Source organism: Rousettus aegyptiacus, unplaced genomic scaffold, assembly GCF_014176215.1.
Source record: "Rousettus aegyptiacus isolate mRouAeg1 unplaced genomic scaffold, mRouAeg1.p scaffold_m13_p_13, whole genome shotgun sequence".
NCBI classification, from domain to species: domain Eukaryota; kingdom Metazoa; phylum Chordata; class Mammalia; order Chiroptera; family Pteropodidae; genus Rousettus; species Rousettus aegyptiacus.
Window position 1 is genome coordinate 49,350,050 of NW_023416288.1, and position 22,288 is coordinate 49,372,337.

The following is a 22,288-nucleotide window of genomic DNA, read 5'->3' on the forward strand; positions in this document are numbered from 1 at the left end:
TCCCAGGGCCGCGGAGTGCGCACGCGCCGCAGGTCACGCTTTTCCCGCCAACTGCTGGGAGCGAGGAGGCGGCGGAGGCGGCGGAGCGAGCGCGCAAAGCCGGGCCCTGCGTCGAGCGAGGACCCGAGGCGGCACCGGGCAGAGGTGAGTCAGCCTCGCCGGGCTCGGGAAACGGCCGCGACGCGGTTTGCGCGAGACGCGCCCGTAACGTCCTCTCCGTTCGGGGCCTGGCGGTCGCGTCCGGGGGCGCCGAGCGGACGGCGGGTAGGATGGGCATGAGCCGCCCCCTGCGGAGGAACTCGGACGCTGGCGCCAGTAGCCCGCGGCCTGGGAGCCGCCTCTTGCAGCAGGTGACATTTCACCCGAGGCTTGAATGACGGAGAGGAGCCAGCCCGCGGGGACGAGCTGGGGGCTGACATGCACCGAGTTCGGTTTTAGGAGGTTGCTCTGGCTGCCGGGCGGCCTGGGGGAGGAGGGAGAGCCAGACGCCATGGGGCGGCTCCTGCAGGGGTGGGGTCCGGGCAGCGGCGGGAGGCCGTGGGCCGGACCCGTGGGACTGGCGGTGGGCGGCCCTGGGGCTGAAGGAAGGCCCAGCCCAGGACGACCCCCCGCGTTCGGGCAGAGCCCCGGGCTGCGTGGCGGTGCTGAGCGCTCAGGCGGGGGAGACGAGGGTGGGGCAGGGGCGGGGGAAGTCAGAAGTTCTGTGGGAGCCGCCTGTGGGGCATCCCAGAGGCTGTGTCCCGAGGTCACCTGGGTCCGTGAGTCCGGAATCCAGGTGCAAGGGCAGGTCTGGGGATACCAGTGTGGCGTTGCGAAAGATGTTTCGAGCTCTGTTGTAAGAGGTTCCTGACTCTCAACGCGATGACTTTCCTGAGGGAGTCCTGATTATGCATTCTGGTGGACATTCTGTTTAATCCCATCCACGTCATTTCCTGCTTCCCCGAGGCCCAGGTTTTAGGTACGGAGTATACAGCGGTGAATGAACCCCGCTCCTGCCCTCCGTGAATTTTCCGTCTGGTCTGAAAAACAAGCGTGCGAATACTTAGTTCAAACACGGGCGATGCCGGGAATGCAGAAGACGTGGGAGCAGGAACGGGGGTGTGAAGAGTAAGGGCGCGCACCTGGGAGCAGTTAGGGAGGAGGGAAGGGAAGGAAGGCGGTGCGGAGGCATCCTCAGCCAGTTCAAGGGGCTGCTGCCCGACCTGACGCGTTCTCCCCTTAGCGCGCCAGCGGTAGGAAGGTCCTGTCTCGGGTCAGACATCCAGATACTCCTGCAAGCCAGGGAGCTTCCTCCCCAGCCTCCTGGCTGCGGGTCCCGCGGGCTCAGAACCTCTCCCCGGTAATTGCTTTCCGTAATGTGTTTGCTCCAAACCAATTTCACGCCTCCGTGAGGACTCCGCCCCGCACTGGAGGCGCGGACCTCCCCACCACCAACCTCCTGCGTGTAACATGTGCGCACACACAACCGGCACACGTTTAACACAGACTACAGGGTTCGAGCACCTGAACACACCGAACATACACGAACCTACTCGTGTGCATACTATAAAAAGTCCCGTGTACAGTCCCCGCGCTCAACCAGTGCGCCCACAGTTAAGTACCCAGCGGCGTCCAGCGCGCTCCTCCTTGGACAGCTCACCTGGTCCTGGTCCTTTGCCCTCGGCGCGTCTCCCCGAGTAACGCGAGGGGGCGCTGACGTTCTCCGCGCCTCTCTCACGGTGACGCAGTTGCGCTCCGCTGCCACCAGAGGGCGCCCGCGGACAAGGCCCGACGCTGCCCACGGTCAGTGGACTCGCTCGCGCCAAGGAGTGAGGCGGAGGTATAGATTTGTTGGCTTTGACTTCAGAATACGTTGTTCGTTCTTAGCATCCTAAGAACGAACAGTCCATGAAAAGGAGGCCAGAGGATGGGGTCCAACATAGGCACAAGCAGAGCGGGCAGATCCAAAATAAAAGCCTTTGTAGGAGCGCTTCCCCAACAGGTGGAGTAGCGGAAGTGGGGCAGGTCAGAGCACGTGGACAATTAAAGACTTTTGGAATTCCATTTCGGACAGTGAAGGGAGGTGCCTTCTCCCAATTCCACCCGCTCAGGGATTCAGTAGGAGAATCCCAGAGTTTTCTCTTAGTAAAAAAATGAGCCATCTCTGTTCGGATTTGACAGCGGCAGTTTCTGTCCTTGGTACTGATAAGAGAGTAAGAAGTTTTTGGAGAGCTACTCGTTCAGGGGACTTCCATGCTTGATCCCTCTGCTCCTCTTGGTTCATTTAATGCAGGAAGAACTCATTTTGAAAAGTATTTCCTCATACTCACTTGGTTCTTGCACCAGCTCTTTGACTAAGTGGAGTAGACAGTAATCGCTCTTTCTCACAGCTGGGAACGTAAGTCAAGAGGGGCCACGGTCACATGGCCGAGTGAGGGGTCAGAACAGGAACTTAACTCCAGGTCTTTTTACTCCAGCCAACGCTTGTTTCTGTTTACCATATGGCCTCAGGTCCAGGCAGGGAAGGAAACGGGCTGCTTCAGTCGCCACCATGTATGTGAGGGGCTTGTATCCTGGTTCAGCTCCTGAATGTCAAGGGCTATGCAGAAGTCACACTCCATGACCCCAGTGTGGCGAGGGGACGGATCAAGGATATAACTGGATATTGAATACAGAATCTAGCAAACAGGCGCCACACCAGGGCAACGGAAAGCCCCTGGGCTCTCGCTTGCTTCATTGACGAGTTGGTGGCCCACTGGGGTGTGCTGGCAACAAGCTTCCTGCCTGTACTCTCTGAGCCAGTGTGAGCAGAGGATTCCACTTTACTGAGTATAGTTCTGGGCAGTAAGCGCTCGACTCAAGCTCGGTGACATACATCTTCAAGAACAGAAGGTCTTTAACCTTGAGTCGTTGACAATGCATGGTCCATTCTGTCCCAACAGAGAGTAGCAGGGTTATTGAAGTGGCCTTTTAATGAAGGGGCTGGTGGGAGGGAGATGTTTCAATGGGTTTGGAATTTTGTGCTGATTTTATTACCCGTACAAAAAAAAAATGAATGCAGTTACTTTTAAAAATGGCTCTTCACACTTTGATTGCTGTTACTGCTCATACAGCTTTAATTTCAGGATTGTAACCCAAAGTTCTCAATAATTTATCAAGTCAATAAGCCTCTATTGTGTATCCACAAATGTAAAGCCATCAAACCAAGTACTGACCTCTCTCTAAGTACAATGCTGTTTGAAGTCTGGTCTCCATATTGGTACCGTGAAGTGCTTGGTTAATTTAATAAAGAGTTTGGAAAAATATCTTTACTAGGATGTGCAAGAACTAACCTCATACTTGAGTAGTGAGTTGGGGTCCCCAGCCAGACCTAAGTTAAGCCACCCCTTTTTTTCGCCATGGTGATATCTGCCCACCAGACTCACCTCTCAGAAGTTTCACCAAGTTTAGTGTAGAGCCCAACACAGATCAGGACTGAGCGGAAACTACTCTTTTCCCTTCGCCCCTGATGAAGTGCCAGTCAAGCAGAACTGAAGAAAGCTCCCTTCCTGGGGCTCACCTGCTTCTGTCCCACTCTGGTGACAGTATCTTTCAGGGTGCTGAGTTTTAATGCAATAGCCTGACGTTAGTGGTGTTCACTAGACCAACACAACACTCCTGATTTGAACAAATGTCACTGAGACCCAGAGATCCCTCCTCTGTCTTGGCTCAGAAACATTGAGACTGTCTGGCTTAGGTTTTCCTCCTCACCTGAGCCAAATCATCCTCCTAAACGTGCCTGGCTGTGCTACTGTTAATTTTAAAAATCTTGGCTCCCCTGGCCCCACCTGCATAACAGTTTCCCAGTGACCAGATGACCCCCCTTTTCATGGGCCAGGCTTGTTCCATGTCCTGAGGTTCGGGTCAGTCTTCCTCTGTTGACTTGCCTGGCTTGATTCTTTCTTGACCAATGACCTAAGGCTCCTATCAAGCGAAAGTGCCCATGACTTTTGCCTCTAGATTGACAACTCTACTGCTGGGAATCAGAAGGAGGGGAAAGGGTAAAAGGCGCCACCATTTCCATGTCTGAGAATGGGGGAGGTGAGCAGAGTCATCGGCAATTAGCTGATAATTAGCGCTGCTGACCCTTGGGGCTCGTCAGCGCTCCTGGGGCCAGCCCCCAGCAATCAGCCAGGGCAGGTCGAGAGTGTCAGGCCGGGGAATGAATAGGGCTCATCAGCAGCGCTGGAGCCGGGGAGCCAATCAGGGAAATTAATAGCAGAAGAGAGGGAGAGAGAGAGCGGGCGAGGGAGACAGAGATAGACAGACAAGAGATACACATACAGGCAAGAAAGGGGGGGATAGAATGAGGCGCACTGGGATAGGGAATGAGAAATAGGAATGATCAAATAGGGACAGAAACGAGGGCGGGGAAGGGAGGAGTGGGAGGAAGGAAGGGATGGGAGAAAGATGGAGGGGAAAGGGTGAGAGGGGTGGTAAGCACCCGGCGTAGCGTGGGCCCTCGAGGAAATTACCCGAGAGGCCAGAGCGAGGGACTGAGGGAGCCCGCGGCCGAAGGGGGAATGAGGACGGAAGGGAAGAGCCGTCGCCGAGAGAGACCAGCGGCGAGAGTGTGAATGGGGCTGGGAAGAAGCGACCCAGAGGGAAAAGCGCCCCAAGACCAGTGGCTCTGAGCCTCGGTGCGGGGCGCGGAGCGCGCCCCCTGCCGTCCCGGCCTCGCCGCCCGAGGGGGCTCCGAGGTCCTGTCCCGCCTGTGCTGCTCGGGGTCAGGGGAGGGGACGTCGGGGGCAAGGAGACGCGCCGGGGGACCGGCTGGGACCCCACAGGGGCCGCGGCCCGGGGCGGAGGCCGCCGTGGCCTGAGCGCGTCCCCCCCGCGTGCGCCCTCCTCGCGCCGGCCCGCGCCCGGCCCCGCCGCCGCGGCTGCGCCCGGGCCGGGTGGGCTCGGTGGGGGGCGGGCCGGGCGGAGGGCGGGGCGCCGGCCCGGCAGCTGCGGCCGCCGCCTCCTCGGCCGCAAACTTTCACAAAGCGGCGTGTCCGGCCTCATCAATCTCCATTAATAATAGTTGGTTGGGCCGCGGGGGGCGGCGGGGGTCCCGGGCCGGCCTGCAGGGCCGCGGGGAGCGGGCTGCGCGCAGGGCGCGAGAGCCGGGCGCGGCGGCGGCGGGAGGAGGGAGGAAGTGAAGCGTAATTTGAGGAAGATGGATGAGTCCGGAGGGCGACACCCCCAGCCCGCCCGCCCGCCCCCTCCCTCCTTATGAGAGAGACGGAGCGCGGCGCCAGAGCCACACTGCGCCGAGCCCGCGCCCCGCGCCACCTCGGCCCGCGAGCCAGGGAGCGAGCCCTGCGTGTCCGCGCGGGGCGCCCGAGCCGCGGGGCCCACGGCGGCGCCCGGAGGCCAGCGTCCCGGGCCGGCCGCAGCTCCGGGCACGATGCAGAGAGCCGGAGGCGGCGGCGCCCCCGGGGGCAGCGGCGCGGGCGCGGGCGGGGGCCCGGGCGCTGCCTTCTCCATCGACTCCCTGATCGGGCCGCCGCCGCCGCGCTCCGGCCACTTGCTCTACACCGGCTACCCGATGTTCATGCCCTACCGGCCGCTCGTGCTGCCGCAGGCGCTGGCCCCCGCGCCGCTGCCCGCGGGCCTCCCCCCGCTCGCCCCGCTGGCCTCCTTCGCCGGCCGCCTCACCAACACCTTCTGCGCGGGGCTGGGCCAGGCCGTGCCCTCGATGGTGGCGCTGACCACCGCGCTGCCCAGCTTCGCGGAGCCTCCCGACGCCTTCTACGGGCCCCCGGAGCTTGCCGCCTCCGCCGCCGCCGCCACCGCCGCCCGAAACAACCCGGAGCCGGGCGGCCGCCGCCCGGAGGGCGGGCTGGAAGCCGACGAGCTGCTGCCCGCCCGGGAGAAAGTGGCGGAGCCGCCGCCGCCGCCGCCTGCGCACTTCTCAGAGACTTTCCCAAGTCTGCCGGGTGAGTGCCGGGGCCGGCCGGGGCGCGGGCGGGAGGCTCGGTCCCTGGAAGTGCCAGGCAGCAGCCTGCTCAGAATCTCGGCACCTGCTAAGAGTCCCGGGATCCCAGAGCCCCGGATGGCAGGTTCTGCGGAACCACCTCCGATTCCGCTCCGAACACGGCGCCTCGAGCTCCCAGAACCGCACCCTGCGAGCGCTCGGAGCCTCGCCGAAGACTTCCCTGTGCGCCCTTCCAAAATACTGCCTCCCCTCCCGGCAGGCTAGCCCTCAAGGCCCGGCCCTGCCCCGTCTCTTTCCAGAATCCCTTTATTTTTCTCATCTTCGGGGTGGGATTCCTGGGGACGGCAGCGGGACCTCAGGGTTGAGGGTACATTGGGGCAACTGTCAATTCAGTAAGTGAGGGCACCTTCTGGCTTCTGAGAAGATTGTACTGACCCCAGATGGGCCCTGTTAATGCAGGGGGCAAAGGGAGGGTCTTAAAACGGTGGTGACCATGTTGGTGGCCTGTCTTCGTCTTAGTAATAGAGGTCACTTCCGAATTGGCAGATTTAGAGCTAAGCCTTAAAGAACCGAGTAGCAGCCTAAGGAAACCTTAGCTAGCAGGGGGCCTGGCACCTGCTGGTCGCAGGCTGACTGGGAGGCCAAGAGAGGAGCGCAAGACTGGGCTGGGCTGGGTGTGGCCCGAAGGCCCGCAGTCAAGAATTCAGCTAAGATTCTGGAACCAATGAGATTCAGCTGAGAGCTAAGGCAGGACGGGCCCCTGGATCCTCCATGGGAGGGTGCCCTTTGGGTAGAGGCAGGGTACATTAAACCGAACCCTGCTCAGAAGCAATCTCCTCAGAGCCCTCCTGGCTTCCCTTTTTATTGGTCCTTAACTCCTGGAAGCCAGAAAAGCTTTTCCCTATCCAGGGGCAGATCCAGGTGTGCTGACGTCCAAAGCTTATACAATTTGGCGGGCCTTATTTAAGGAACAGAGGGGCCACATGCAAGTGCGGGGTTCCTGAAGCTTAAACTTTTTCAGCATTGGGATGGATCTTTTTCTGCTTAATCGTTCATTGCATCCAGCTTAGCAGGTGGAAGTGACCCCAGGAGACCTTGGGACTGACTCTAGTGGAAACAAGGAGGAGGGCCAATAGTCTTTTTGTCCTTTGCCAGGAGGAGGCAATTCCTGATGATAGGTTTCGGGGCCTTTCCTTGAAATTGAGCAAAGGGCTAATCACTCCTCCAGACGCCGAGGACTCTGACAGAGCCTGTCTTCCTCTCCTATTCCCCTTTAGTTTCATGCATTTTGGCTTTGGGTATTCAGCTATTGGTTTGGGGTTTTTTTTGTTTTATTTTATTTTATTTTATTTTTTGTACCTGGTTGGACCAGGAAGATCCAGTGACTGAAGTCTGAGCAGCATCTCCTAAGGAGGATCAAAAGGAAGTGATAGAGCAGCAACTGGGAGGTGGGAAGAAGGGGCCACAGGATAAAAGGGCCCAGGGCGGGGAAGGGGCCAGCAGCCGGCAGGATGATTGGAAGAAGAAAGCGTCAGAAGGAGTTTGGGAACAGGATAGTCCTAAGGCAGAGGAGAGCGTAAAGTGGGCCATCGGAGGGGTGGCTTTGGCGGCTATAGGAGCTGGAAGAAGAACCAGGCGCACCTGAGGAAGAGGCGAGCTGAACGGGAGGACGGAGGGAGATATCCCAGTAGAGGGGAGCAGAAGGGGGAATATGCCCGAACCATGGAAAAGCGAGCAGCTCGTCCTGTTCCTTCAGGCGCCCCCGTTCTAATTTTAACCCGTTTATAAAACGGGGGCTCTTTTCTGAAGCAGATAGAATATTGGCTGGAAAACCAGACACCGAGAGAGAAAAAGGAATAAGCAGGGGAAAAGAACAGAAGAGAAATACCGAGGAAAGAAAAATAAAGGAAAAGATCAACAAATGAGCTGTATACCCAGGTTATCCAAAGCGAGGCCGTGAGAAAGGAGAGAGCTGTCTATGGGAAGAGATACGTACCAGGGATTTTCAGCCTAAGCTAGATGAAAAGGGAACGGGATCTCCGGATCGGACATACGTGTGTGTATGTGTGAAGGAGTTCTGTCTGGAGAGGGCTGGGAGGGAGCTACATAAATATACTAGTAGGAAATGGAAAAGTTTCAACACTAGGAGTGATTTCTTAAAAAGGATTTTCAGTACTGGGAGTGATGGGAATTTATATATGTAGAATGATGAAGGAAAGGTCATCTGAGGAAATTCTTGGAAGCAACAACAAAAAAAGAATACTTGGAGTAAAGACAAGGAATTTCTTTGCTACGAATGATGGGAAGGAGACCTTACAGAGGACGAACTTTGAGAGGTGCCGGAGTGAAGGTACTCATTCGTATTGGGGAAGGATACGTGTAAAGAGTTTATGGTGGGGCTTCTGGCGCAGAGCAGTACAGAGAGATTTCGGAAGAAGCATTCCAAGAGGAAGGAATGAGAGATCTTAGCTGCGACTGCTCCTTATCATGCTCAGTGCAAACTCTCCCAGCTCTTCCTCGCCATGCCATTTGCGTCCATCTTCCCAGTCTTGATTTATTTCCCCCCTAAAGTTAAAAGAAGAGGGAATTTCCAAAATGTTGGACATAAAATCGGTTTGGGGAGTGATGACTCGCGGCCTATGCTGAAAATGGTGGGAAAATGAATACTCCATTTTGAAAATCGTATTAGAATATTTGGCGTGAAATAAGAGAGTTCTTCTTTGCTCAAATGATGGGGTGGAAACCTCAATGTTAGAAGAAAGAATGCTATCTTTAAAACGACAGGCGGAATTGCTGTTCTAGTATGAATGGGGGGCATTGGTCTGAGATATTTACACTTGCTTAGTGTTTTACAGCTATTAGCCCCTTTAAATGAAATTATAGTGAAGATAGACCAATTTGGAGAATGATGAGTGAAGTTCTTTTTCTTGGGAATTATAAGGACTATTTTTAAAAATTTTGCTGAGAGTTAAGACAGATGCCACCCTACTAGAACTGATGAAGAAGAAAACAGAACTTTATTATGATTTGATTGCAGGGGTAGAAGCTATGTGAGTAGGCACGAAGAAATACTATGTATAGAAATAACGAGGTAGAGAAGGTATTGAGAGTGGTAGATTGAGAATAATTCTAGGTTTGGAGTGGGGGGGCAGTAAGTATAATTGGGAAAGGCATCTCAGTAGAAGTGATAAAAGAATTTTGAATTAGAGAAGAGTTAAAAGTATGAATCAACAGAAGAACCCAGAGCAGTGGTGTCCAGCAAGCCATTTATTTAAATAAAAAATTTTAATAGCCATGTTGAAAAGTAAAATGAAATAGGCGAAATTAAATATTTTAGTTGACCCAACATGTCCAAAATATCATTTCAGCAGTAAGAAACATAAAAATGTTTGATGAACTGTTTTATATTCTCTTTTCATACCAAGTCTTTGAAATTCGGTGTGTATTTTACACTTCCGGCACAACTCAGTTCAGAAGAGCCACCTCTGAGGTGCTCATGAGCCCAACGTGGCCAGTGGTGACCACGTGCGACATGTCAGACCTAGAGAGTTGTAAGACCAGAGTCATGTGAAAGCAATGGGGGGAAAGGAGCTTTGAATCGGGGCAGCCAGTGAAGTCCTCGGTGTTGGGAATAACGGAGAGAGGAGGCAGCAAGCTCTGACTGCAAGGGCAAAAGAGAATTCTGCCTTCGGCGGCATGTGCAGGGATGAGCTTGTGTGGGAAGGTGCGTGTGAGCCCTGAGGGCGATGGAAGCCACTCGAAGATGTGGTGCAAATACGCGTCACACAGACGAAGGGCGGAGAGGATGCCGTGTGCTGGGGGAACGAGGGGAAGCGCTGTCTGCGTGGAGAGACGCAGGAGAAAACTTTAAATGGGGGCAGGGGGTGTCTCGAGCAGTGACTCCTTCAGGGAGGAGAGGGTCGGCTCGCCTGAAAGCAAACGCTTAAGCGAGGGATGATAGACAGCTCCACAGGTAGTTGTTGAGTGATGAAAATGTAGTGAAGGATCGATGTGAAAGATAATGCCAGTTGAGCATGGCGAAGAAAAGGAGGCGTTTGTAGTTGAGATGGTGTAATGAAGAGAATACGAGAAACGTTTGCCATTTTCCGAATGGAGACTGGCGGTGATCATGGAAATCATGCCGGAAGACCCGGGAAAGGTCCTAGGAGCACGTTTGCCTGTTAATTGCCATCAGCGAAGCCTCAGACTGTAGCCAGAGACCATTTTAGAGGACCGTCGGTTAATTTCCGAATAGGTATCTATTATGACTGTCGAGATATATTTACTTAGGAGAGAAAAACAGGAAATGATTGTGCAATGTGGCATCAAAGATTTCTGTTGCTGGAAACAGGAGATTTTTCTTGGAAGTGATGGAGACCCAGAGTCTATTTCTCTAACGGTTTTGAGGAAGAGCAAACAGTGAGAGCGATTCCTCCACTGACTTTCATAAAAGGTAAATCTTGCATTAACGTAGCGCGAGTGAAGCAACGTTTATTTAGGAGTCGTGGTACCTGGGTTCAGGTCACTCATTAGCTGTGCAACTGTGGCAAGTCGCTTATTTCAATTCGGGGAACATTTGTTGTGTGTCTCTCATGGGTTTAATATGTTCAAAACACTATGGGAGATGCAAAGTCTTGTAACTTCTCTAGGCTTCAGTTCCCCCACTGGCAACATAAAAGTTTTGGTTCAGATGATTTTTAACGTTCTTTTCAATTCCATTGAATAAAAGCTTATTTTTATAGCCTCCGTGATTGAAGTAGGGTTTTTAATATGGACTTCGCACACCTCTTGTGAAGGGGTCTGTTAACTATGGGTGGGGGAAACTACATCTTTACTGACTACTTACTAAAATTTGGCACTTCCTATAATTATAAATGTAGGTGCTGAAGCTGCTGTGTTTTCTGATTACCTGAGATTTTTGTCACTAATAGAAATCACAGATATTTTCATATAAATTTCCAGTCTCTAGCGGCATAAAGCACCTTTTTGTTTAATGAATTAATAAAGAAACATAATTATATCACAAATTCATTTTTAATATTTGATACCTATATTTTTATACAATTGGCTTCAAACGTCATCCTATGTGTTTTAAGTTAAACTCCTAAGAGCATTATTCTGAGGAGGGGTTTATAGGCTTTTAAAATTGCCAAGGAGTTCATGGCACGAAAAAGGTTAAAGACCCGTCCGTGGTTGAGAGAGAGAGAGAGAGAGAGAGATCTCAGAAATGACAAGAGGAAAATTGTCTTAGGAGGACTGGACTGGAATTCTGAGATGCCTTTTACCGTAGTGAAGGTGACATGGGGTAGGGGGTGGAAGAGAGTCTCTGCGGCGTGCGTAAACATGGAGGCAGGCGTGCTAAAGGGTTAGGATTGTGCTAGAATCACGGCTGTGAACGGTCTGCGCCGGGAATAACGGGAGGGAGGCCGCAACTGGAGTAGCGCGGGGAAGCGGTCAGCTGGAAAGGAGGAAGAACACACTGTGAGCAGCGCTTTGCCCCGAGAGTGAAGTTCCCCTGGGAAGCGAGCGACAGGCAGGAGCTTCGCCTTGGAAGTGACACGGGGAGAGAAGGGTCTTTGTGGGGAAACTGACCGGGAATTAGGACGTGGAGAGGAGGGAGAGGAGGATCGCGGTGGAGGTACCGAAAGGGAGACGCCGGAACAGGGTGACAAGGAGGAGAGTTCGGGGAGAGCACGGTTATCGAGAGCAGGGGTCCCAACCCCCAGGCCGTGGGCCGGTTCCGGTCCTTGGCCTGTTAGGAACCGGGCCGCACAGCAGGAGGTGGTGGAGCAAGCCGCCGGTCCCTGGTGCCGAAAAGGTCGGGGACCGCAAGGTCGGGGACCCCCGATCTGGCGGGAATAGGGAGGGGGCCCCTGCTGGGGTCGGGGAGCCCGGAGCCTGGACGCCTGGACGGGAACCCTTGGAAAGGGCGGGGTGCGCTGCGAAGCTGGCGGTGCCACCTGCAGCAGCCAGGGTGGGGGCGGGAGAGGCCCGGCCTGGAGCGATGGAGGAGGGGCCGGGCTGTCCCAGTGGGCGTGTGGTCACGCCGGCAGGGAGGCATCAGCCGTGAGCAGCGTGCAAGCCGTGCCGACGACGTGCGAACTGGGAGAAAGGGAGGGAGGGAGAAGAAATGCCTGACTCGTGCGGCGGAAGAGCGACCTGCTCAGGCGGAATTAAGCCATAGTCGGCAGAGCCCACACCGTCCCGCAGGTGGCCGCATCCCGCGGGTGGCCGCGTCCTGCAGGTGGCCACGAAGCACTGTCTTCGCTCTCTTCCCCTCACGGGAGAGAGGGATAGTCTGCGAGTGATGAGACCAAAGATGCGCGTTAGCAGCAGGGGGGCTGCGGGGCCGAGACCAGGTCGCGAGGGAGAAGCACCGTGAGAACGCGGTCGGGAGGACCGGACGCTGCTGAACCGGGGTCGCGGGAGGCCGCGCTCCGGACGGAGGGCACCGTAACGCACGGGCCGGAGAGGACGGCGCTGCCCGGGCAGTGGCGGGGGCCGTGGCGGAGGTGGCCGTGGAGGGGGCCGTGGAGGGGGCCGGAGAGCGGGCGGTTCCGAGCGTCACGCAGAGAGGCTGGAAGGAGCGGCCGAGTGGCCTGGGCCGAGCCGCGCCCCTCCTCCGCGTCTCACCTGCCTCCTCGGGGAAATCGGGGGGCTTGAGCCAGGTGCTCCCCGGGGTCGCGTCCAGCTCTACAGTTCTGTTTTTCTCTGTAAGGACACCTTTATTGATGAATCGTTTCCCTCTTTTTTTAAAAAAAGGGCTTCCTGAGCGCAGGGGTTGGGGGAATCCTGTGCTTTTCGGTGCCAAGGTGTCGCGGAAGCTGAGGAGGAAGAGGCGGGCTGGGGCGCATGCGCGCCGAGGCGAACTCGGGGCTGGGCCCAGGGTAGAAGAGGCCTCGTCGCCGGGGTCTGGGGCGCCGTCACCTGAGCTGTGGCTGTGTGCAGAATCGTGAAGTGACAGAAACATTTGCTAAAGGCGGAAGGAGATCTCGCCCAGGACACAAAGGTTGGGGGTCACTGGCGGCGGACCCCACCTGGTGAGGAAGGAAGCGGTGCCTCTCGGGGCGCGAGGAAAAGGAAGTCGTGTTGCAGGACCAGTTCCCGGCCTTCTCTGTGGTTTCTCCAGCTGAGGCGATGTTGGTGACAGGGTGACATTAGCGTTCGGTCTCCGTCTCCCTCCGGGGGCGCGGCGCAGAGGGACGAGCCCGGGCTCTGGGTACGGACCGCGGCGCCACCTTTTCTCTGTGACTTGCAGAGAGACACTGACCTCTCGGTCTCAGGTTCCTCAGCGGGAGGACGAGGCCGGCAACACTTACAGTTAAGGCTCCGACAAGAAGGTATTTGCGCAGCGTCCCAAGGTAACAGGTGCGCAAGAAACGATCGGCGCCGTCCTTGTTCTGGATATGGATGAGGAGCTTTCCCGAGCATTAGGTTGGGAAAGACATCGCCCCTAGGAATTGTGCAGGGTAAGGGGCACTCTCTGTACTGATAAGGACAGGTATTTCGGGGAGTAATAGAAATAGCACCGTATTCTGAGAACTATCCGTATGGGGAATGGCAGGGGAGAGCGTCGTGTGCATCCGATAAGGGGAGATTTCAGGTTTCGTGTCTGGCTCCCTCGCCCTCCGTTCGGCCACCCTGTCTCACCCTGGGCGTCCTCTGTCAATCCCACGGCTGCCCGAAGCCCTGCGCCACGCGCCTCATGGGGCCGGCGCTTCCTTCCTCTCCGCTGAAAGGAATACCTCTCCTTTCTTCTTCATCAGAATTCCTGCTCCCTCTTACTGACCTCAGCTTGTTAAAAGCAGAGCCACTGGGTTAAAGTAATTCACACTCAGATGGGTTAAGGAGATTTTTGAAGGCCAGATAAATTTCCAACTGATGGAATTTGAGGCGGTGTTACGCATAATTTCAGGTCGTGTGGGAAAAACGTTTTGGCCGGGAGGGAGGTCGTGGGAGCGAGGCGGAGAGGCTCGCTTTCCCTGGAGTCATGCGGCCACCGCACTTCTAGTCACGGCCTCGTGCGTAGTCAGAACTCTGACTTGCTAGTGACAGTAGCTCAACTCTTAATCGAAGCTGAAGCGGGAGCTGTCGATTCGCACGACCGTGAGGTACGGGAACGCAATCGGTGTTGTTAGGTCTTTTTCTCTCACTCTCAGCCTGGCTCTGTCTGTCTTCACCTCATTCCGTCCTTAAGAGAGGCTGAGGAGGCGGGGGGCACCAGCGGAAGCAGCTCTAAAATCGTATGACCCCAGGTGGGGACCCCAGTGGGTTCTAGCACGTATGAAATCCTAGGATGGCCGGCTAACTAGCTTGAGTCGGGTCCCCTGAAAGACAGGATGTCGGGGTTGGTCACATCCGGGCCCCGTGCCCACCTGGTCACGAAGGTGGAGAAATGGGGTCGCCAGGCCCGCTGCCCTGGGGAGAGATGAGAAGCAGTGTCCAAAGGGCGGGGGTGCTGGGCAGGCAAACACCAGCTCCCAGTCGGCATCTAACCCAACCGGAAAGAACGGAAAAGAACCCGCCTTTCGCTCCCTCTCAGTGCGAGGGAGGAAAGCCTCCCTGGCCAGACAAGGAGCCCTAGGAGCCACAGAAGGGACGCCCGGGGGCAGGCCAGAGAGCTGTGCGGGCAGGAGGGCGGAGGGAGGGAGGTAGCTGTCCCCCACGGAGCCGGGTCCTGCGCAGGGAGGAGCCCCACCCGGGCGCCGGGGTCGCTGCGAGCTGGAAGCCGGAGGAGGCTGGCGTCAAAGCAGAGCCGGGCCCACAGCGTGGCAACGTTGTTTTTTAAATGTGAAAATACGCTTCTGAATAAAGAGTGTCGACGGGTAAAAGTACATCATATGAACCAAAAAGTACGAGAAAGATCTGATGGGAATTTGGTCTTGGGAAATAAGGAGAGAAGTAGCCTCCTAAAGGACGAAGGTGAAATGCAGCGAAGGCGGCCTCTCCCACGGCCGTTTAAAGTCTCCGAGAAAGGCCAGGGAAGATGCCGATCCTCAGGCTAGAGCTCTGTGGTGATAGCGACGAGGTCTAAACCAAAGCTGGGTTTGATAGGAAGGTTATTTATCTGACGAGGCATCTGGGGAGAGAAGATGTTTTACTGGGAAGGGTCAAGGAGCGTCGACTGGAGCTTTAAGAGCCCGAGGTTCTGGACACGGCTCTGTCCCTAGCTGCGTGGCTTAGGAAAACCATTTACCCCGCCTGAAACTCGCCGCTTCCACCTGAGAGTCAGGTCACCAACCTGCCACGTGAGTGTCGTGCAAAGCCACAGGTGTCCAGGCCGCTCCCGGCAGTGGCAGCGTAGTGTGCCGTGTGCCGTGCCGTGCCGTGCGGGGAGCTCTGGGCGCGGAGTGGCGGGGACACTGTCCTAACTCTTCGGGCAGGTGGGAGGGGCTCTGGCGGCAGCGCCGTCGGGAAGGGTCTCGGGGCGATCCAGAGGAGAGAATGCTGAAGTCATGAGAAGAGGGGAGAGAGAGAGAAAGAGAAAATGTGTTTTCCTTATTGTATCTAAAATTGCAGGAGGCGTAATAGCATAATTGGGGGCATGAAATGAATGAGGATCAGTTAGAAGCAAATTGGGAGTGCGTGCGTTGCCGTAAATGATGGAGGAAGCAGTGTCTTTGGAAAGAACAGTCATAACTCCGCACTGGGCATGATGCTGAGGTCGGGAGTTAGGACCGAGAGGGGCGGCCAGGGTTTCTTCCCGCGTTTGGATGCACTCCCCACCCCCAGTTCTGTAGTCAGGAAGCCGAGCAGTCGCCCTGATCAGGGGACCGGGAGGTTCGGTCCTGACAGGGGCGGGGGTCTGCGAGGCTCGTCATTTCTGGAGCAGAGGGAAGGGAAGTCGGAACCGGGTGTAGCTGGGGGAGACTTGTCTGCAGCGGGCTGTGAAGACCGTTGGTTTTATGTGAGCCGGAGCAGAGCGGGGAGGACGGGGAGCAGCACGGGGCTCCGTGCCCCCCGTGGCTGGGACCCGAAACGGTCGTCCGCTCCCTGGGCGGTTTTCTGCGCCATGACCCAGGCCCGCCGCCCCTGGTGACCACGGCTGTGGGTCCCCCTCCCAGATGGCAGGAGCCTGGTGCCGTCGATTCTTTCCACTGGAAGCTGCCGCTCCTGGGTTCTCCGGCCCTGATTTCTTCTCTTCCTGAGGGCCCATTACCGGGATGGGGTCTCCGTGTCTCCAGAGGGCCCCACGCGGGCGAGTCCCCGGGGCCCAAGCGCTGCTCTCAGAGGCGGTGGATGCTCCAGCGTGGACTTCACAAGGACTCATGGTTCAAACCTTGTGGTTTGCGGTTCTCTGGATAACAGCGTCCACTGGGAGAACTCCTAGCGGATGGTCCCTAGTGACCAACCTGCCCCACAAGCACTCCCGCTGGACAGACACCAAACCTTTTTCACAGACCCTAGACTCACCCGCATAGGGAACAAGTTGGAAACTCAAGATGCTCTTCTGTTTCCAGTAATAACGTCTTCATACACGAAGGACGGAACCCTTCTATTCGGCTTACCTGCTTAGCACGGTCAAATAATTTCCAGTTTAAAATTTTCCTTTTGCTGAAATGATTCTCTTCAGAATCATTTCCCATGTGAAATTTTCAATGAAGTCTTGTTTCGTCCATCAAATTTTTTCTGTCGTTGTCGTTCATTATCAACCACTTAGAGCATCTGCAGTTAGAAATCTACCTTTATGGACATTGTATCTACCAAATCCAATTATTCTAAATCAAATTTTGCAAATAGAAATTTTATCAAAAAGATTGCTTCTGTCCATTTTTAGTCAATAATACATTTTTCTAGGTAGGTGCAATTGAAAATTTTTGTTTGGTTATGTTTACCATTAATATCCATTATAAGTCAGATCAAAGAAAATAGTGTGCATTTACATTTTGAGCTAATTCGCGAGAAAGCAGTCGTTTTGGGACCGCTGCGTTGTGCAGGCCTGGGCTGCTCGTCTGCTCCCGACCCTGCTCCCGACCCTGCGGCCGCCGCATTCCAGTGCAGCAGAGTAAACGGCAGGGCCAAGATGTTTTATTTTGCTCCAAGTGCATCAGTGTTTGGGTTTAAAGGGGGAAGGGGGCAGTTTGTTAAAAAAAAAAAAAAACTTTGTGTTCTTTTTCCCCCTGATTTTTTCTTCCTCTCTCCCCCTTCTCCGAACTTGGTAGCCCTTTCGGTTTCTCTGACTCGTCACTTAATTCCTCTGCCACCCTGCCCGCCTCACCTCCGCGAGCGTCTCCCCTCCTCCCGCCCTCTTCCCTTCTTCCCTTTCCTCTCCCACGCCTCGGTCTCGCTCACTGTCCCAGACGCTCCCGCAGCTGGGTTCCCCCCCCCCCCGGGTAGCTTTCTCCGCTCCACCCTCATCTCCTTCCAAGGACGGCTTATCAGAGAGTCCTCAGTGTCACCATCACAAAGGTCCGAGAGAAACGGTGCCCCTGCCGGCTCGGCATCCCGCTGGGATGGGTCACCGCGAGGGGCTCTGTGCGTCTCGTCCGGCTTCAGCAGCAGCACTGAGGGCGGCCACGGGAGCGAGCGTGATCTTACGAGTCTGCCTGAGGACAGGGGGATGGATGAGGTGCTCTCAGGAGGGCCCCGCCGGAGCCAGGGACCCGGAGCCTCATTTCAGTCATCAGCAGTTTAGATTTATTGGACACCCCTCGGGTCCTCGGAGCCGCGCTGAATGCTTTCATCCTTCAAGCCCTAAAATCCAGCTTCTGCCTTTTTAGCAGCCGTTTGAAATACTATAACATTGGGCTGGGCTTTTACAAGATTTTGGTGTTTTCACTGTTATTATTTCTCACAAACCATGTTTTAGAAATTTAAAAAGTTAGAAGATTTAGCAATATTGGAGAGTGTCCATTTCTTTTAGCATAAGATCCTATAGATATCCACTGACGGGCTCCTCTCCAGCTGCCGTGGGGGTCAGAAGGCGTCCTGGGAAGTGGGTCGGATAATGTTCATGGAGAGGATGTCTTACGGGTGCTGGAGCTGGCATGGGCTGGGGGTCTGGGGGAGTATCTGAGGAGAGACTTAGAAGAGGAAGGACAGAGATGGAGAGAGAGAGCAAGCTCGGGAATAGTTTATCTAGTCAACAAATGTTAGCTGAGCACGGACTCTGTGCAGGTAATTTTTTAGATGCTGAAGATAACAGCAGGAAAAAAAAAAGCTATGTTAAAAATCCCTACCTTCGTGGAGTTTATATTCTAATAGAAAGAGAAAGCCAGTAAAATAAACGAATAAAGTTGGTGACACATACTGTAGGAACAGATAAAGCAGAGGCAGGAGTGTTGGGAGTTTTGACTTGGAAAGAGTGACGAGGTAAAGGCCTCGGGAGACAGGGCGCGAGCCGGCGCAGTCCTCTGGGCGAGGAGCGCGGAGTGTTCCAGGGAGAGGGGCCCGGAGGAGGCGGGAGCGGCAGGCAGGGACGGCAGCTTGGAGGATGTCGAGGGGCCGGGCCGGGGAGAGACGACGGTGACTCGGACGAGTCCGATGCGGAGGGCTCGCGCGCCGAGTTTGGGACATGTCGGGGCCGCACTCTGTGGAAGTGGGAAGTGGTGCGGGGAAGAGCCCTTCGCGAGTTATTGCACCTGGGCCCTCCGTGCGTGGGACGCCCCGTGGGCAGAAGTGCGCCCACATCTGTGACGTCCTGCCCCCTTTCACACTGAGCCCCATCCGTAAGGAGCCGGCCATCCGAGGCACGGCTTATCCATCTTCTCTTTCCCGGTTGGTTGGTTTTCTTTTGACTTTTTTGTTGTTTCGCTGCTAGTTGGTCCTTTGGGCAGAAAATAAGGGATTTTGTAAAACTCAAACACTGAAAACATTTGTAATGCATAATCTGCAGTTCAGGCAAAAACATCAGTGGATAAGAACAAAACCAACGGTTGAATTAAATTTTTAGAATTATGTGTGGGTTAGAATATTTATACGGCTGTGATTGCAAATAATCAGTAACCTACGAAATGAGTCAGATTTCCTTTCTTACCATCTCCGTTTTCCCTCGCGGCGTTTCTGTTTCTTCCCCCAATCCCTCCTTGGTCCTCGAGATTCCAAACTTGAGCAGAGAGCAGCTGTCTGTGCTGCTCGGCAGCCTCGACTGGGAGAGGCAAGGTGGGCAGGCGCTGGCATCGTTTACAGTGAGAGAGCGTGACAGGCTTAGCGCGGCCGTGTACGTGGAGGAAGTCTGGCCGCCGATAAGGTGGCACGTGGCTGGGCGGGGTCCCCATTCCAGCTGGCTGGTCTGGTTAAGGGGAGTCGGGAAGGGGGCGCGGTAAGGAAACCTCCTGACTCCCGGGTCCCTGGATGACGTTTCTCGGACCAGATTTTGGGGGTCGGGGTGAGGATGGGGACGTGGATGACCCTGAAGTCTCCATCTGGAAGTGAGATTCTAAGACTGTCAATCTCGGGAAGAGGGAAGGAGGGGAGGCGAGAGAGGCCAACGCACGGCTCTTCCCACTGGGCCGGAGGAGGGTCCCTTGGGGAATGAGGAAGCCCGACGCCTCCCTCCATCGCCCTCTGTCTCGCAGAAGTAGATTCTCCCACATCACTCGCGCCCACCTGCAGGAGCCGGGACGGTCCTGAGCCAGGTCCCGCCCTGCTGCGTTCTGGGACCTGAGGCCGTGTGGCCGGGGCCCCGAGAAAGCCGGGAGGGCCGCGGGCAGGCAGAACGTGGCGCGGGGGGCGGCATCGCTGAGGCGACAGTTCTGGGACCCGTCCTCCTTCGATAAGACGCTGCCTGCCTGCCTCCCTTTGCTAGTGCGATCCGTGCTGGCTAACGCCTTTCTTCCTCTTGTCTTTGTCTCCCCTGAACCCCTTCCCCACCCCTCGCCCCGGATGTGCCGTCCCTGTGTCCCCTCCCGGCCCCCTCGCCCCCGCCGCGTGCGCATGCACTCCTCCCTGCCGTCCTCTGGCCGTGCTCCCACCTGCCCGCCTTTCCCTGCCCCTCCCTCCCTGTCTGTCGGTCCTCGCCGCCCGCAGAGGGGAAGGTGTACAGCTCGGACGAGGAGAAGCTGGAGGCCACCGCGAGAGACCCCGCGGGCAGCGAGCAGGAGGAAGAGGGCTCGGGCGGTGACAGTGAGGACGACGGTTTCCTGGACGGTTCTGGAGGGGGCCCGGGGGTTCTCCTGGGGCCCAAACCGAAGCTAAAGGGCAGCCTGGGGACTGGCGCCGAGGAGGCGGCCCCGCTGGCCACGGGAGTCACGGCCCCTGGGGGCAAAAGCCGCCGGCGCCGCACCGCGTTCACCAGCGAGCAGCTTCTGGAGCTGGAGAAGGAGTTCCACTGCAAGAAGTACCTGAGCCTGACGGAGCGGTCCCAGATCGCGCACGCCCTCAAGCTCAGCGAGGTGCAGGTCAAGATCTGGTTTCAGAACCGCAGGGCCAAGTGGAAGCGCATCAAAGCCGGCAACGTGAGCAGCCGGTCTGGAGAGCCCGTACGGAACCCCAAGATTGTCGTGCCCATACCCGTGCACGTCAACAGGTTTGCTGTTCGGAGCCAGCACCAGCAAATGGAACAGGGGGCCCGGCCCTGAAGGGCTCCCCAGGACTCGGGGAGGCAAAGCATCCATCCGCTCCTGAGCCGGCCGAGACGGCGCTCAGGTTCCGTGGACCGGAGGGGCAGCCGCTGCGATCCTGCCCTGGGGTGCCGGCGCTTGGCCCCGAGACCGAGGCGAAGGGGACGTGGGTGGTCCTTGCCCCGGGGCTGCTGGGCCTGAGGTGGGCTCCCGGGGAGGGTGGGTTCGGGACCGCCTAGGGCCTGCCGGGTTCCTGGACTCGCTCCTTACGAGTGGGAGGAATCCTGGGCGAGGCCCAGCCAAGCTGATCACAGCTCCTTATTTATTTTGTGTAAAGTTTGTACATACAGATCTGTCTGCCTCCGTCTGTCTGTCTGCACCCTGACGGGGGGTGGGAAGGCCGTTTCCTCGATCCTCAGCCAGTTTGGTTCCATCTTACTGCCCCAGAGTGGGTACCGTCTTGCCCGTCTATAGGACAAGCCATGCAAATGAAATGAAATGGACCTGTCGCTGGCCTCCTTAGGAAGGCGACTTCCTTCCTTCCTTCCACGCACACCATCCTCTCCTGTGCAGACTACCTCCACACCCGTCCTCCGCCCTGGGGACCGCCCCGTGCACCTCCAGACAGGCTCCTGTCACCCCACTTCCTTACACACTGACCAGGCCAGCGTCTCGATCTGGAAGAGTCACAGGCTTCAGGACAGGGGGTCACTCCCTCTTGTATCGTGAGGAGACACAAAGTCCTTGGCCCTGTTTAGATGGCATCTGTCCAACTACCTAACGAGGCAGAGCTTACCAGCCCCATTAGTGACTCGGGCAGGCTGGGGGCTCCCCCTTGTCCCCTGGGACCGCATTTCTCCAGGTAGAGGACACGGCAGCTTAGTCCACTCTCTGGTCCCCCGGACAAGAGGGCCTGCAGCGAACGGCCCGCTTCCGGTTCCGTCTCTCGTGGCATTAACGATGGTCTCTCCTTCTTCCCATCACAGCATTTACAAAGCTCGGATACCAAATCCTCTTGTTATAGAGTGAGATTGGTTGAGAAGGCCCACTGCAAGGTGCATGAGGCAGGAAAGAATCCCTGATGGTTCTGGAAGGGTATGTACTGTGGGGGAGGCCACAGAGATAGGAACGTGAGGCTCCGGGCTGGAGTTCTGTGAGCAAAGGAAGGACCGGCATCAGACGGCGAAGTTAGGGACCCTAACTCAGCAAGGTCTCGTCCTTTAAGAACAGGTGGTGTCCCCCTAGGTCTTCCTTCTAGAATAAGTAAGCGGCAGAGGGGAAGGCGGGGGCGCTGGATTCTGCCACAGCTTGGCAAGCTGATGGGCGTCACGGTGACTCTCCTGCCGTCAGTGAGCTGCCTCCTCCCCGTCCCTTGAGAGCAGAGCCCAGGCGTGAGTCCCAGGCGGAGGACTGCCCTAGCGAGCGCTCACCCTGAGGCGGCCTCCGGACTCCGCTGGCCCAGCCTGGCCGCCTTGAGCGGGGCCATGCACCTGACCGTGTGGGCTGCTCCCTGGGCTCTCGGGAGGGGGCGATGCCGACGCCCCCCCTTTGGGTGAGCTCTGGCCAGGACCCGGCTTGGCGGGAGGTTACTGGACAGAGCTCTGATGGAAGTAAGGAGACCAGCTGGAAGAGTTTGGGGGGTGGAGGGGCGCGAGTGGGGAAGCAGCTTCCAGAGCCCCAGAGCTCCCGGTCGGGTTCGCTGCCAGTGCTGCTGAGACGGAACTGCACCCCTAGCCAGAGAAGGCTGGAACGCACGGGGGCCCGGGGGAGACAGCGGGGCCTCGGACAGAGAGGGCGGGACCCTGGTGCTCTGACCGCGACGAGAGCCCGGGGACAAAGCAGAGAC

General features: G+C 56.6%; 1 protein-coding gene across 1 annotated transcript; it reads left to right on the forward strand.

Annotated features, from left to right (window-relative positions):
- The first annotated feature begins 5,410 nt into the window (after positions 1-5,410).
- GBX1 (gastrulation brain homeobox 1) lies at positions 5,411-22,200 on the forward strand. Its single transcript, XM_016163950.2, has 3 exons — positions 5,411-5,942; positions 7,012-7,014; positions 19,910-22,200. The coding sequence occupies exons 1-3, from the start codon at positions 5,411-5,413 to the stop codon at positions 20,458-20,460; spliced, it is 1,086 nt and encodes a 361-aa protein (XP_016019436.2). The 3' UTR covers positions 20,461-22,200.
- The last annotated feature ends 88 nt before the right edge of the window (positions 22,201-22,288 follow it).

What these genes read in the sequence shown, in the direction of transcription:
- GBX1 (XM_016163950.2), top strand. Translation starts at nt 5,411, where the DNA reads ATGCAGAGAGCCGGAGGCGGCGGCGCCCCCGGGGGCAGCGGCGCGGGC.